Source organism: Lampetra planeri, chromosome 1 (assembly GCF_965212315.1).
Source record: "Lampetra planeri chromosome 1, kcLamPlan1.2.h2, whole genome shotgun sequence".
NCBI lineage: Eukaryota > Metazoa > Chordata > Hyperoartia > Petromyzontiformes > Petromyzontidae > Lampetra > Lampetra planeri.
Window position 1 is genome coordinate 40,519,849 of NC_136107.1, and position 14,720 is coordinate 40,534,568.

The following is a 14,720-nucleotide window of genomic DNA, read 5'->3' on the forward strand; positions in this document are numbered from 1 at the left end:
ATTCAGAAGAGGAGTTGGAGACGCTGCTGCTGAGACTGGAGCGTGCCACTAAGAGGTGGGGCCTTACCATCAGCCCCACCAAAACTAAGCACCTGCCTGGGTATTTTGTACCATCGGGCACTCCACCCCCACAACTCCCAATCGGTGATGGGGCAGTTGTGGAGAGAGTGGAGAGTTTCCCATACCTGGGCAGTGTGCTTATGACCGGCTCCAGTTTATCAGCAGAGGTCTCACTCCGAATCAGTCGAGCGGCAATATCTTTTCATTGGTTGCGTAACGCTGTGTGGAAGCTACCTGGTCTGTCGCTCCGCACGAAGCTTCAGGTCTTCTCGGCCACGGTCATTCCCTCCCTTCTCTACGCTTGCGAAACGTGGACCCCCCTAGTGGAGCATCTTCGCCGGTTGGAAACATTTAGGCTGGCCTGCCTACGATCCATCCTGGGTTTAACCACGCTGGATTGTGTGAGGAGCTCACAAGTCCTTGAAAGATCTGGGCAAAGTCCCATCAGTGAGCTCCTCCGGCAGGCAAGGCTGCGTTGGCTGGGTCATGTAGCCCGCATGCCCAGCCACCGCATGCCTAAACAGCTTTTGTTCGGCCGGATCGAGGGGGCTAAACGGGCGCGGCACGGGCTAGAGAAGAGATGGAGTGATGTGGTACAGGAGGACGTGGAGCTGAGTGGACTTGCCGATGACTGGTACCAGCGGTGTCAAGATCGGCCTCAGTGGAGGAGGCTCGTGAAGGACGCTACTGGGCAGTTGGAGGCAGTCGCCCTCCAACAACAACGGAGGGCGGAGGAGCGACGCTCACAACAACGAGCGGAGCGCCGGGTGGCTAAAGCACAGCAAGTTGGCACAGTAGGGGGCACAGGTGGTGCATCAGCCAGTCATCTCGGTCATCTCGGTCAGTCGACCCGTGGCACCTGGGTCTGCCCCGTGACCTCCTGCCAGCGGGCGTTCGACACTTCACGTGGCCTCAGGGTGCACATGGCCTGGCACAAGCGTCGTGGTGACGTCACCGCCACGATTATCTGAACTAGTTCTGGGCATCCCCTAGCTCGTATGAGTACCTGGTGGCTCAAATGAGTACCTGGTGCGGTGTGTAAAAGACAAAGGCGGCCGGGCGTGGTGCTGGCCACCCCCCAACACGCGGGCTTCTAACCCAAACAACCTCATTGTCGTGAGCGTTGCTCCGCTGCTCTCCGCTGCTGTTGTTGGAGGACGACTGCCTTCAACTGCCCAGCAGCCTCCTCCATGTACACTTGACGAAGACAAAGATCCACCCCATAGCCTCAGCAGACTGTTGGGGCAAGTGCTGATAGCGAGGCACACCCATGAAGGCCGGCACGGTACACGAGGGAGTGGGTGGCCAGCACCAGGCCCGACCGCCTTTGTCTCCCCCGTGGCGATGTTTCCTACTCACTGCACGGGGTACTCATTTTAGGCTGAGTCGACCTGTGGGAGACCCATAACCGGTTCAAATAATCGCCACCGGTGTTGATGGCCGTGAGCGGGATTCTAAATCAGCTCGCTGGGTTGGTAGCGCAGCGCGATCACCACCACCACCAGCACGGGACAACAAAGACAAAGATCCCCCGTAGAGCCTTGACAGACTGTTGGGGCAAGTGTTCACACACACACAGGACACACACACAGGACACACACACAATCAGCACACTGCTGAGTGAGCCCGCGTCACCAGACGCCGACCTTGACCTCCCAGGGACTCGCGGACCACGCAGGACCCCTCTGCTCAGTGGCGTCGTGGCGACTTCATCAGCCCGGGGTCAGGTGGGGCCCCAACGTTCCATTCGTCTGGCATGGTGGCACCCACGGGCTGTTCTATATCGCGGCCTCCTCTTACCCGAACCACATCGTCGCTCACGTTATCGAACATGTAACGCTGCAGGGGCGCTCCGTCTTCGCAAAATGCAGCCACTGCAGCTTCGTCGTAGTGACCTCTTTGCAAGATCACGTTACTGCCTCAATTTAAATAAGACGAGGGACGTAAATGAAAGTATTTTAATGAAAAAATTATACCCCGTTTCAAATAAGTCGCTGTTCTCTGACCCTGTTGTTGTTGGAGTCCAGGAGGGCCCCAACTCGTAGCTTTGGCCACGGGGGGGGGGGGGGGGGGGGGGGGTAAGGCGCCCCCTCCCCCTCCACGCTCGTTCCGCTGCTGCCTCTCTGCTCTCATCCACGCGGCCCCCTGCCCACCTCCGAGCCCCCCGCGGCTTCTTCCATCGCTCTCATTTTGACAGCGCTGGACGCTCGCCCACGTGGCGGGCCGACTGCTACCAATCCCCCATCGTTTCATTGTAAGACACGAAGTGCGTGCCCAGGCTCCCTTCTCCCTCGTGTCTCGCGCCGCCGGCTCGCCGGGGCACGGTGCCCCGGCTGGATGCTACGAGCGGTTGGATACATCCCTGCACCACAATGCGCCGCGTGCAATCACTGTGGAGAGTGCGGAAGCTGCTGTTCGTCAAGGAGCGTAAACCACCACCACGGGAACTCCAGTGGTCGTCCAGACAGCGGAGCGAGCAGTAGCACCTATGAATGTCGGCACTGTGTCACACGAGGGGGGGAGGGGGTGGCCAACACCACGCCCGGCCGCCTTTGTCTCCCACTTGGCCATGTTTACGACGCACCGCACCGGGTACTCATTTGAGGCTGAGTCGACCTAGGGGAGGCCCAGGACCCGGTTCAAATGATCGTTATGTTGTTGTTGTTGACCGTGAGCTGGACTCGAACCCGGGTGTCGCCGCAGCAACACCGCCCACGTGTCCACGTCCGCCCGAGGCAGATTCGCGCAAAAAGTCTGAAAATGAACGAACGCCCAAACCTCGCGCGGCTCCTGCACGCATTTGGCGACAGGAAAGGTGGCTCCGCATTGCGAGCGGGCCCCACGGTGGCTAGGAGATGTCAACTACCTCGCCTGGTTCGCAGGAGGTCGCGGGGTCGATCCTAGACCCTGACGATGCCTGCTGCTGTAAATTTAGAGTCTGCGTGTCTCTCTCCCCGTGGATTGTTCTCCGGGTCCTCCGGTTTTCCCCTCCACATTTAGAAACGTGCGTTTAGAGTATTCGGCTGCTTATTAACGTCCACGTGACGATGACGACGATACGCCACTTTGTTGAGCTCTAATTTGCGGCCAGGTCGCTCCTGAAAAAAGAGCTGCTACAGCTCCGTGGGTCTGACCTGGTAAAATACTGAAAACAGTTCGAGTGTAACAGTGGCCACACACGCACGTGCCTCTTCTTCCTCGCACGCTTCGCTCGACGTCCCTCTGCGTACGCGTGGGGCGACCGGGCGGGCTGCTCCGCTGATGAACCGCTAACCCCCACCCACCCGCCAGCCGTATTTGCACCGGTGAGCCATGATGAATATCAACATTTGTCCTTTCAATGGGGAGGTTTTCAAAAAAATATTTCTCCAAATAATGGGGTTTGGTACGAAACATGGCATTACTTAGTCCAAGCCAACGGCTACAAATATAATAAAGATATAACGATTGGATTTGTGCAGCCGCCATGTAATGTCGCGTTCAAGATTACGTTCACAGCAAAATGAGCATGTTTAGCCTGGAGGAGGAAGAGCTGTATGAGCTCTTGTATGCACAGATGTCCAGTGGGGACACGTGGTCAGAAAGTTACAACAATAAAACAACAACAACAATAAGGGTGTCACATATAGAAGACGCAACAAAGTCACGGACAGGGTATGATGAAGTACAACTTGAATAAGTGCCTAATTTAATTTCCTCCCGACGTATCAACGCTCATTGCAAGCTTGGGACAAGGCAGTACAATAACAACAGTCCCAGACCACACCATGGCAACAGCACACAGTCCCTGCAACTAAAATAAAACTAATCTATTTGTATGCTACCAGGTAAGGCCCACTGAGCTAAATAGCTTTTTTTCAGAAGCGACTTGGCTATCACAATGATAGCTCAACGAAGTGGCTGATCGCGTGGAAATGTATAGCAGCCAGACACTCGAAACGCGCGATATTCATTCTACATGTAGAGGGAAACCCCGAGGGCCGGGAGAGAAATCCACGCGACCACGGCGAGAGAGAGAGAGACACCGCAAACTCCAAACATACAGCAAGCGTGAAGATCGGGTTCGAACCCACGACCTCCGGCATCTATTATTTGCACGGAACAAGTTGCTTTGCTGTTCGATCGGAAATTCAAAACCCCTCCGATTACAAAGCTGAACATTACTTACAAAGCTATAAAATAAAAAGGCAGCTGGGACCCTTCCGCTCCGAGATTGTCCCTTTGCACGCAGCGCGCGCGGGGTGGAGTCTCGTCACCCCCAGGCTGCTCTGTTGCCCCCCGCTAGACGCCGGGCAGCACTGACCGGTAATCAGTCGGTTGTCATTCGTGATCAAGCGTGGCCCTTTACTGCCCTCGTGTTCAACAGAACGGGAGCACGTGTCGTGATTTGTATTTATTGCTTGATGACTTCGCCGGGGCTAATTAAACTAATTGTGTTTTTTATTTACTTAAACCGCTCCATTCGCGTTACTTATTTACTCCGCGAAGAACGCACGGGGTATGGGGGATAAGGTGACGATTGCTTGTGTTGCGATCGAAACGTCGTGATATTGTTATTATTTTTATTACATTTTCTATCTACGTGGCTTTACCGAAAGACCCAACGAATACGCGTGATGTTGCTTCTAAATGTGGAGGGAAAGACGGCAGGACCCGGAGGAAAATCCACAGGGCCACGGGGAGAGAGACACGCAGACTCCACAAATACAGCAGCAGACGTCAGGGTCGTTATTGAACCCACCGCCTCCAGTACACCAGGGGAGGTTGTTAACGTCGCAGTCACGGCTCAGGTCCGGCTTGGCGTCTACCACCAGCGTGGCTGGGACCACGCTCACACGGCGAGAGAACAGCCTGACCAAGGACTAGCACCCTGGACAGTTGCGACCGTCTCAGGCGGGCCCTGCAGGTCGGTCCCATCGTGAGAGGAGGAGACACACGCGCCTCAGTTACGAAATCAACAGAAAACATTTTAATCATCGATAATCGTGGCGAGACTGGCATTACTGAATAAGTACGGGAAATGGGACTCATGGGTGTTGATGATGTCGAGTGAGCTACGCTGATGGAAGTGATATCCCCGAGAAACACAATGATTCACTGGCAGCATATTCAATGTTTTTATATGGGACCCAGAACTAAAACCATATTAATAAAGCTCCCTTCCTGATGGGGTTTAACAGCCTTGAATACAAATGCGCTGCGTGTTCCTTTGAATGGAAATTTGCCCTAATTTCAGAATCCAACTAGCCCGTTTTGTAAAGCTGACCTACATAAATACACATTGTTCTCCAGTAGATAATACGTACTCTTTGGATATTTCGGTAAAGTCACGTAGGTAGAAAAATATAATAAAACATAATATATCACGACGTTTCGATCGCAACACAAGCGGTCGTCCTCAGGAGGAACAAACACAGCGAGAGAGCTGTTCCAACAACAAGACGTCATTATATATGTTGGCGAAGGACAAGCAGGCGGGGTCTGAGCTGGAAAGGAATTCCATCCCCTCACGCAAGCACGTCAGTTGTGTTAATGGGGAGATGAGAGAGAGAGAGAGATCAGGGAGAGATATTAGCATGAAATGAACTTCCGTCGCTGCATAAGAACATCGTTCCCGCATATGCGCACAACAACAGTGTTAATGGGAGATTGGCGCTTATGATGGGAGAGAGTAGGCAGAGAGATTAGGGGGATTAGCAAGTTAACGTCACGTCTGTGTGTAACACAAGCTGCGGCGCTGCCAACTGCGAGCGCGTCCACGCAAGGGAACCACCGCAACGGTGGTCGCGCCGGTGAGACGCACAGCCCCTCACACAGCAGCCAGAACCATCGATACATCGAGGCTAAGGGGGCAGAGGTGGCCATGTTAGTGAAACCCCAGCCCGTTAATGCAGAGGCACCCAACAGGGCAATGCAACTCAGAGAGTCGGAGACAACAGCCAAGCGGCGGGAAGGATGGCAGCACCACAGCAAGTGACGGCTTTGCTTGGTTAATGCCGTCCTTCCAATGATTGCTCAGCTTATACCCATCTTCTTGGTTTAAATTGTCTCTGTGTTTATATATCTGGATGGCTTAATGGATAATAAATGTTTTACATTGGTTCATCTTCAGTGTCTTTAATTACCGAATGGCAATAACCACACACACACACATGTGTGTGTGTGTGTGGTTATTGCACCCAACGCAGTATTAACCAATGGGGGGGGGGGGAGGCGCCTGCTGGATTCGAAACGTTGAACCTCAGCAACGAGCGGACCAACGCGCCACGGCTGTGGGCGACGTCACCGCCGAGAGGGGAGAGAATGCCCCACGGAGAGACGGAGCCCAGACCGCGGGTAACGCGACTGCTGGCTCAGCGGAGGGCGAATCAATGCTTGGATGGAATGTGTCGAGTATGGAGTGGATGTTCAGATGGCTCTGAAGCGGATTAAGTCGTGGGTAAGTCGCATCGCTCTTCCAAACCACCTTTGGAACAAAGCTCCCAGACCTCCTCAAAACGCGCAAACTCTCCCCCTCTCTCTGTCTCTCTTCAGCTCCCTGCCTGCGGCCATGCAAAAGGCGCCGCGCACAATCATTCGTCGAATGTTTTTTTTTATCAATGACCAAGAGTGAGACGGCACTGCGCACTTAACCCACTTCCACACATCGCCTCAGATTCCCGCTCTACAAGTGGCAGGCAACCTTGGGTGGTCCGCACTGCGTGAATCAGTCGCATTGACGGCTTGAATGCGACAGAAACTCATTTCGCTGACAATGGGGATAGCAATTGTGGCCGCGTTGATGAGGAGGGCTGATGTTGTAATCGTCACGTGACCACCCATTCCAACGAGCTGTATAAACTATGCCGTTGCACACCAGTTAGAGAAAAATCTGTTTTATTGTGATTCCAATTCAATATATACATGAAAAAAAGCAATTTAAATGTATAAAATATCAAGCGCATCTTGACGTCATTGCATGGGACGTTCTATAAACATAAGTTCTTATAGACAAAAATCTCCTAATATATAGGTCAAGACAATTTAAATGATTCTTTATTAAAATAGACATTGTGCGAAAGTAATTTTAAGGCAGAATCCATGGGAGCGGCTGTGTGTCTTGAAGATGCAGCGGTGCATGGTGGCGTGCTCGCCACACCCGAGCCTCGGTGGGGAGCGGTCGTAGAGCGGTCAGCGCTACGCTGCGCTACAAACCTGGCGACCCGGGTTCGATTCCCGCTCACGGTAAACACCAGTGGCGCTTATCTGAACCGGTTCTGGGCCTCCCCTAGGTCGACTCAGCCTCAAATGAGTACTTGGTGCGATGTGTAAACATTGCCACTGGGAAGACAAAGACGGCCGGGCGTGGTGTTGGCCACCCACCCCCTCGTGTGCCGTGCCGGTCTTTATAGGTGTTCGCTAACAACACTTGCCCCTACAGTCTGTTAATGCTATACGGGGGATCTTTGTCTTTATCTCCCCTGTTCTGTATGTTTGTTTGTATGTTTCTCCCCCTGTTCTCAATTGAGATTACACGTCGCAACGTCGCGCCCCCTACTGCTAGAACTTGGCAGGACCCTCTTGAAAAGAGTCTCGTTGAGACTTCCCTGGGTAAACAAAATAGTCATCACAGCAACATTTGAGTTCGACTGAACCAAGCGTCCCACTTTGTCAATGCCCGCTGTGCATGACAAGGCACGCACACGTCCCGATCTCAACTGGGTGATGAAGTCTGCCTTCACTTCACGACCTGGTCACTAATGACAGTTCAACCAAGCGGCTCATCATCATCATCGTGTGGCAATGTCTAGCAGATAAACACTCTAAACGCGTGACGTTGATTCTAAATGTAGAGGGGGAAACCCGAGAAAAAGTCCACGCGACCACGGGGAGGACGGGGAGGACATGTAAACTCAAAATATACACAGCAGCAGCAGGCATCGTCAGGGTCGGGATCGAACCCACGACCTCCTGTATACCGGGCGAGGTAGTCAACATCGTACCACAGCCGTGCTTCTAAGACCGGACTCAAAAGAATCCCCTTCTGTTCCGTGTAATGTGGCTGAATGTTGATCTGCCGTCTCAGCGTTTTGCTGAATGTTTGCGCAGTGAACGATGATGTTGGGTTGGCCTCGAGTGCACGGCAGGGCACGCCAGTGCAGGGGAGCTGCTGCACTTCGCTGCCCGCTACAACTCGGACGCGCGCTTTTCGCCGAGTTGTTTGAATGAAGCTCTGACGCGTGAAGGCTGCCGGGTTTGTTGATGAGCAACCCGAGAGATGTGAATGAACCACTGCGGGTAAGCGCGTGCTGCTCCATAACTCGCGCCGAGTAGTGCCGAGTGATTGCAGCGCACTTGCTCACAGAGGCGACTGAGAGACGTGAGAAATGAGGTCATGGACACAGATGGAGAAATCATTATCCAACTCAGATTTGCTGAGGGCAGTCGTGATGGCAGGGGAAATGAACGACGTTGAATTATTTCTACAACTTGAAGGAGGCTGGGTGGGTCAGGATGAAGACGCATGACAGGAAGATACGTAATCTCCACATTTGCTAATTATAACAGAGACAATAGTTGTTAGACGGACGCAACTCTATGTTTAAAGCAATTATCGAAGGCGAACTGGCATCACCAACGTGACGAAAGATGAATGTTGTAATGAAAGGCAATGTCCCTTGTGAGGCTAAAAACATTGACACTGCGTGACATATTAGATGCCATGAACTGGATCGGAAGCATTGAAACGGGCAGAAAGCGGAGGATGAAAGCACTGAGCGCGATTTGCGTTACCCGAAACAGAGAGACGCGCGGATCAAAAGAACACACAGACGCGCATTTGCAGAGGCATTACATTGACCTCTGAAGGGAATTGAATCTTTTGGCAGGACTCGTGTTTGGAACGGTCAGCCCCAATGTGCAGGAGTGAAGGTGAACTGCGCTGTTCCCAACAACGAGGGGATGGGAGGTGTGGGTTGGAGCGGCAGTGTCGTAACATCGGCAGGGTTGGTGCTGATGAAGAAGTAGAGAGTTTATTGTTCCATTTAAAACTATGAATGGGAAAGACTCTGAATGAACGCGCGACCTTAAAGAATGAATGACGCACCGCCCCTGCGGAAAGATAATGAGCAGCGGTGCTCAGGATGACGCGAATGAGTGGCGGCAGCTTCAAGCTTCAAATCAAGAATGAGTGGCTACAGGTCGCACAGACACAGGCAGGATGCGGGCATGAGCAGTGAATGAGACACCGACACGCAATGAACAAGTGAATGAAATAGGCAGGATTTGAACGAATGAATGATGCACACATTAGTCAATGAGAACAGGCACGGAATGAATGCATTCATTCATTCGAGGCGTGCACGGAATGCATTCGTGAGCGAATGATTGAGACAGACGGATGGGAGAATGAGACATGGCGATGAATGAGTGCATGAGAGAGGCAAAGAATGAATTATTGAATGAGAAGCGAATAAGACAGGCGATGAGTGAATGAAATCGGTGAAGAGTGAATGATGAGACGATATTAACGGATCAGTGAATGACGTTGGCAATTAATTATAATTGGAGAGAACGAGTGAGCCACATGAAATGAATCAATGGGTGAATGAACGCGACACGGGCGTGAATAATTGCGCGAGTGAATGAGACAGAATGAAAGAGACGGGCAATGAATGAATGATACAGGCAAGGAATGAAAGAGACAGGCAATGAATGAATGATGCAGGCAAGGAATGAAAGAGGCAGGCAATGAATGAAAGAGGCAGGCAATGAATGAAAGAAGCAGGCAATGAATGAAAGAGACAGGCAATGAATGAATGATGCAGGCAAGGAATGAAAGAGACAGGCAATGAATGAAAGAGGCAGGCAATGAATGAAAGAAGCAGGCAAGGAGCGTGGGGACGAGCGAAGCGGACGCGCGCCTCCCGTTTCTTGGGTTTCCGCGCTCCACGTGGCGACTCCACGTGGCGGCCCGTCACGTGTCCGAGACCCGGGCAGCAGCCCCGGGCCGAGGCGTCCCGCGCCCCCCATGTGCGAGTGCTGCGGAGGCTTCGGCGACATGGACATGAGCAAGGTGAGAGCCGCGGGGCCACGCGGAGCCGCGGGCGTGAGAGCCACGGGCGGAGCCAAGTTCACGGCGTTTGCGTTCGCCAAGGTTGTACTGTACAGCGCACTGTACGGGTGCGTACAGTGCGCGGTGGTGCGGAGCCTGAACTGTCACGTGATCTGCGCCAGTCGTTTAAATTCCACATTCCTATGGCGGGACGCGATCCGCTTGGGAAGCAATCTCCTGCACGCTTTGCAGGGTGGGCGGGAAGTCGCTATACCCCTCAACCAGCGGGGTGCATGGACTTCCCGCCCACCCCGTACCACAAAACGGCGTGTCCCCCAGCGTGTTTATACACAGAGAGTATACACACAGTATATACACAGTATATATACACAGAGATTATATACGCAGTATATACACACAGAGTATATACACAGTATACACACAGAGTATATACACAGTATACACATAAAGTATATATACACAGAGTATATGCACAGTATATATACTATATATACTGGTAGGAACCTCCTGGTTACACCAGCCCACAGTGGATTATTGTGTCCGTCCGTCGTGCAGGGAGGGGCTGGGTGGGGAGAGGCTGGGAGGCGAGGGGCTGGTCACCCCGTGGTGCCCTTATAAAACTCAACGTTTAACCTACTCACGCCGGCTTGTGCCCGCCCTCACAGTCGGCCACATTTGCGGAATAAACCACGCCGCCGTTGACCCTGGCCATTGACCGAGCAACCCAACGTTCCTACCAGCTCCCTCCGTAGGAATGTGTTACACAGAGTATATACACAGTATTTACACAGTATATACACGCTAGAGTACATGCACACATACCTGGCAACCCAGACAGTTTAACCCCGTATTATTTTACAGGGAAACTGAGTTTTCAGGTCCATACGGCGTGCAGCCGTTTCAATACGGCCAAGAAAATCATAACTTTATGGGGGGGGGGGGGAATGCGTGCGGGTGTGTTCATGTGAGGTGAGGTGAGGGGGACGCGGGGTCGGCTCCGTCGCTTGGTGGTGGCGAGGTCGGAGATGGGGCGCCTGCTGAACGGCTTCGTGGCGGCGGCATGACACTGGCATGTTGCCTGTCCACGTGTTTGTTAGCGTGTCTGGTACCCACAAAACAGAGACAATGGCGGCCAGGCATGGTGCTGGCCACCTACACACTCCCTCGTGTGTGCCACAGTGCCGGCCTTCGGAGATGCTGCTACTCATTACTCACAGCACTTGCCCCAGCAGTCTGTGAGAGGCTACACACGGGGGAGTGAATCTTTGTCTGTGTACCCACAACAGGGCAGTGGCACCCTGGGTCCCCTCTGAGTGTCACTCGAGGCGAGGTGAGGCCCGAGCCGGCTCGTGGCACCCGCGGGTACCGGGACCATGATGGTCGCTGCATCTGCCTGCTGACTTGCTCTGGCCACGAACCAGAACCTCCCGTGCCGGTTCAAACGTCGACCTAGATTGACGAGGTTTGTGTCTCCAAGGTAGAGATAGACACACGAGGAGATACAGATAAACAATGATGTAAAGCGAGACAATGAGATGCAGAGACACAAGAAGTGAGATGCAAGGAGATACGATATGGAAGAAGATACACAGAGATCAGGAGATGGGTGACACGAAGGGAGTTGGTTGGCAGGGTTGTGTGGAGTTTGTTGTTAGATTCCACATCTGCCACGGTGTGCATGTTTAAACAATCTGTGCTGTCATTTAAAGAGTTTGATTGGAAAATTTGGACGACTAATTTGTACAATTTAACCTCTATAAGAGTGCATCCAGGTTTGACTTGAATATCCCAGTAGAGTTTTGTCCAGATTGAATAAAAAAAACTGAATTAATTTATCATAAATTGGAAAGAATTGAAGAGTCGCAAACAATGGTTGGAGACAGCATTGTGGAGTAAAAACTAAATATTAATCGTGAATTAACAAATTAATACTGTTTTGAGACATGCTTCATTGTAAAAATAAAGGAGCACGTTCATCGCAGTCTGCTTCCCGTGGCATGTCAGCCTAACCCAGCTAACGCAGTTAGAGGTAGCAGCGTGCGCTTCCTCGCACTCGTAACGCTGTGGGTCAAATGGAGACCCCCCCGTCCCCCGTCTGTGTGCCACGCAGCTTCACGCGGAGAGCCTCTCTCTGTACGTGTCAGGGGTTGATTGCCGAGCCCAGCCAGTCCATCAAATGCCCATTGCAGCAAAGTCTATGCAGTTCAATTGGCGGCAACTTGACTTCAGCGTGAGCCACCTTAGCAGCAGCAGCAGCAGCGTTTCCAAGCCGCCTTATTCCCACGTCGCCTGAAGTGGACGCAAAGTCGGATTTGTTACCCCTCCAGACAAAGCTGCCCAGGGACGGCTGTTCTGTTGTTTAAGTGTAAGAGTTAAATCTTGGTTACGTATTCCGACATTTGTCAGTTCGCTGAGTTTCTACCAGTCAGTTTTTAGCAGGCTGTGAACTCTGGTAAATCTGGTTTAGCGCTTAGGAGGCTTTTGCAACCAATATTATCCATGATAAAGTTTTTTTGGGTTAGATCGCGTAAATATAGATGCAGTTATGGCTCATCGCCTGATGAGGCTGGTCGTTAATCGCCAGCGAAACGTTACAGTACTCGAATTGTAAATGTTGTGGGTTTACACTCCAACACACCGGTGTGTTGGAGTAGTTACTGTAACTAATTGGCACGTTTTGTTTGTGACAAACCTTACTAACTGGCTGTGCCGGGTGGTGGCGGCTTTAACGACACATTCGTATTTTTCATAATCAACGATTTTTGGGTTTAGATCGCGTTATTTATAAATGTGTCGTAACCCTCCACCACCCGACACGGCCAATCAGTAAAAAAAGTGTCACGTTGACAAAAGACAAATAGTTCACTGCTTTAGCCCACCGGTGTGTTGAAGCGTGAAACCACAACATTTACAATTTGAGTACGACGTTTCGCTGGTAATTGCATCCAGCATCATCGGGCAATTCGGTCTTTTGTCAACGTGACACTTTTTTTACTGATTGGCCGTGTCGGGTGGTGGAGGGTTACGACACATTTATAAATAACGCGATCTAAACCCAAAAATCGTTGATTATGAACAATATTGGTCGCGAAAGCCTACGTGTTAAACTGACATTCGTATTTGCGAGATCTATCCCTAAAAAAAACAACCTTTATTATGGACCTGGTAATTTGTGTTCACTAAAACTGTTAGTCCATTGCAGGATTCGTGCGATCTGGATCGTTGGCAAGTCTTCTGTCGCCTCTTGCCCTTCTTCACGGCCGTCTTTGTTTTTATCGTGAATTTGCGGCCAGCAGCGACTCTTGCTTTATCGTTCAAGATTTGAGCTTTCACGTTTCACCCGCGGTTAGGGAGTTACCGGTCGCCTCGGCAAACTGGGCCGCTGCTGCGGTGTCATTGGCGCACTGGACTTGCGATCCGGAGGTAGCGGTTTGACTCCATCTCCCAGCATTGTCAACGGGTGCAACCAGTTGGTCGATGGGCAGATCTCGCGTGTGTCATGGGTGCAGCGTGGATATTCCCACCTCTTCCAAAATTCCTGGCCAGCATGGAAGAATAGGCCAAATACCCTTTGGCTGTCTTCCAATGTGCAGATGTGGCACACGCGGGTTACTTGGGCCCGACCAAGCACGTGCCACGGTCATAGGAACCGTGTCCAAGGGCAGCCTTAGCATTTGGAATATGCGGGCATTTGACGGCTTCTATTTGACGTCTTATGTTCGTCGTACGTTGATGTGTGCATGTTGAACTTCTTGCGCACCGTACGTAGCCAACCGTGATTAATCGGAGGAAAACAAAAGTCCCTTTAGGGAGCACGCTGCAGTAAGCAGAGTTATATCCCTCCCCGCGTCACGCTGGGAGACCGGTCCGGAAGGAACGCAACCGAGGAACCACCTCGGCGACTAGTCACCAGATGAGGCTGCGTTCCTGCGTGGTGTGCAGATGAATTGTGCAACACATGTGATTAAAGTGTCACGCGGGAAAAAAAAATTCATTAAAAAAACTACTCACGTGCTGTTCTCTGGGCCATGGTTTATTAAAAACGCACGAACTTGCAGAGCTCTGAAGAACATCTCTGGGTGCTTTCACGCGAGAGGCAATGCACACAGACAAATATAACTCTGAATGTTCCCAACGACACAGGCGTTTGGTGGATGTGCCGCTCTGCTTGAGCGTGGAACAAACGTTTGCGTGCGATGGCACAGGCAATCACGGGCAGGTTGGAACAATGCGTTACATTCGCCCTTTGTGCTTTGATTTATGTTTTCCTCTATTTGCTATCGTAACGCGACGTGATAATTTTTTTCTACGCTATTTCCTTCTCTGTATATCACATTTGATAAGTAAATAAAATTGACAATCATTTTTTGTGCCCAACGCGGGACCCGTCGTGAAAGGTGAGAAGTGCCCTTGGCGGCAACGAGTGGCAGCATGGCAGCGTTTGTTTGACGAGAACCCAGCTCTGCCGATGAGACCCAGTTCGTCAAACCCAGGCACAGATTTTGTCTGTTGCTTGCTAAAACAAATGCTGCTGGATGAAAGAAGTCCCGGATGCCGATGGGGCTGATGGATTAATATCTAACGTAAGTTAAATCAGATTTGTGAG

The 14,720-nt window shown here is 51.8% G+C and overlaps 1 protein-coding gene across 1 annotated transcript in view; it reads left to right on the forward strand.

The window, feature by feature from the left end:
* Window positions 1-9,958: 9,958 nt before the first annotated feature.
* The window catches only part of PEMT (phosphatidylethanolamine N-methyltransferase), a 34,894-nt gene continuing 30,132 nt past the window's right edge, over window positions 9,959-14,720 (forward strand). The window contains exon 1 of the mRNA XM_078601270.1: window positions 9,959-10,114. Coding sequence (XP_078457396.1) covers window positions 10,070-10,114 — 45 coding nt within the window. The 5' untranslated portion in view covers window positions 9,959-10,069. The remainder of the gene's footprint in view (window positions 10,115-14,720) is intronic.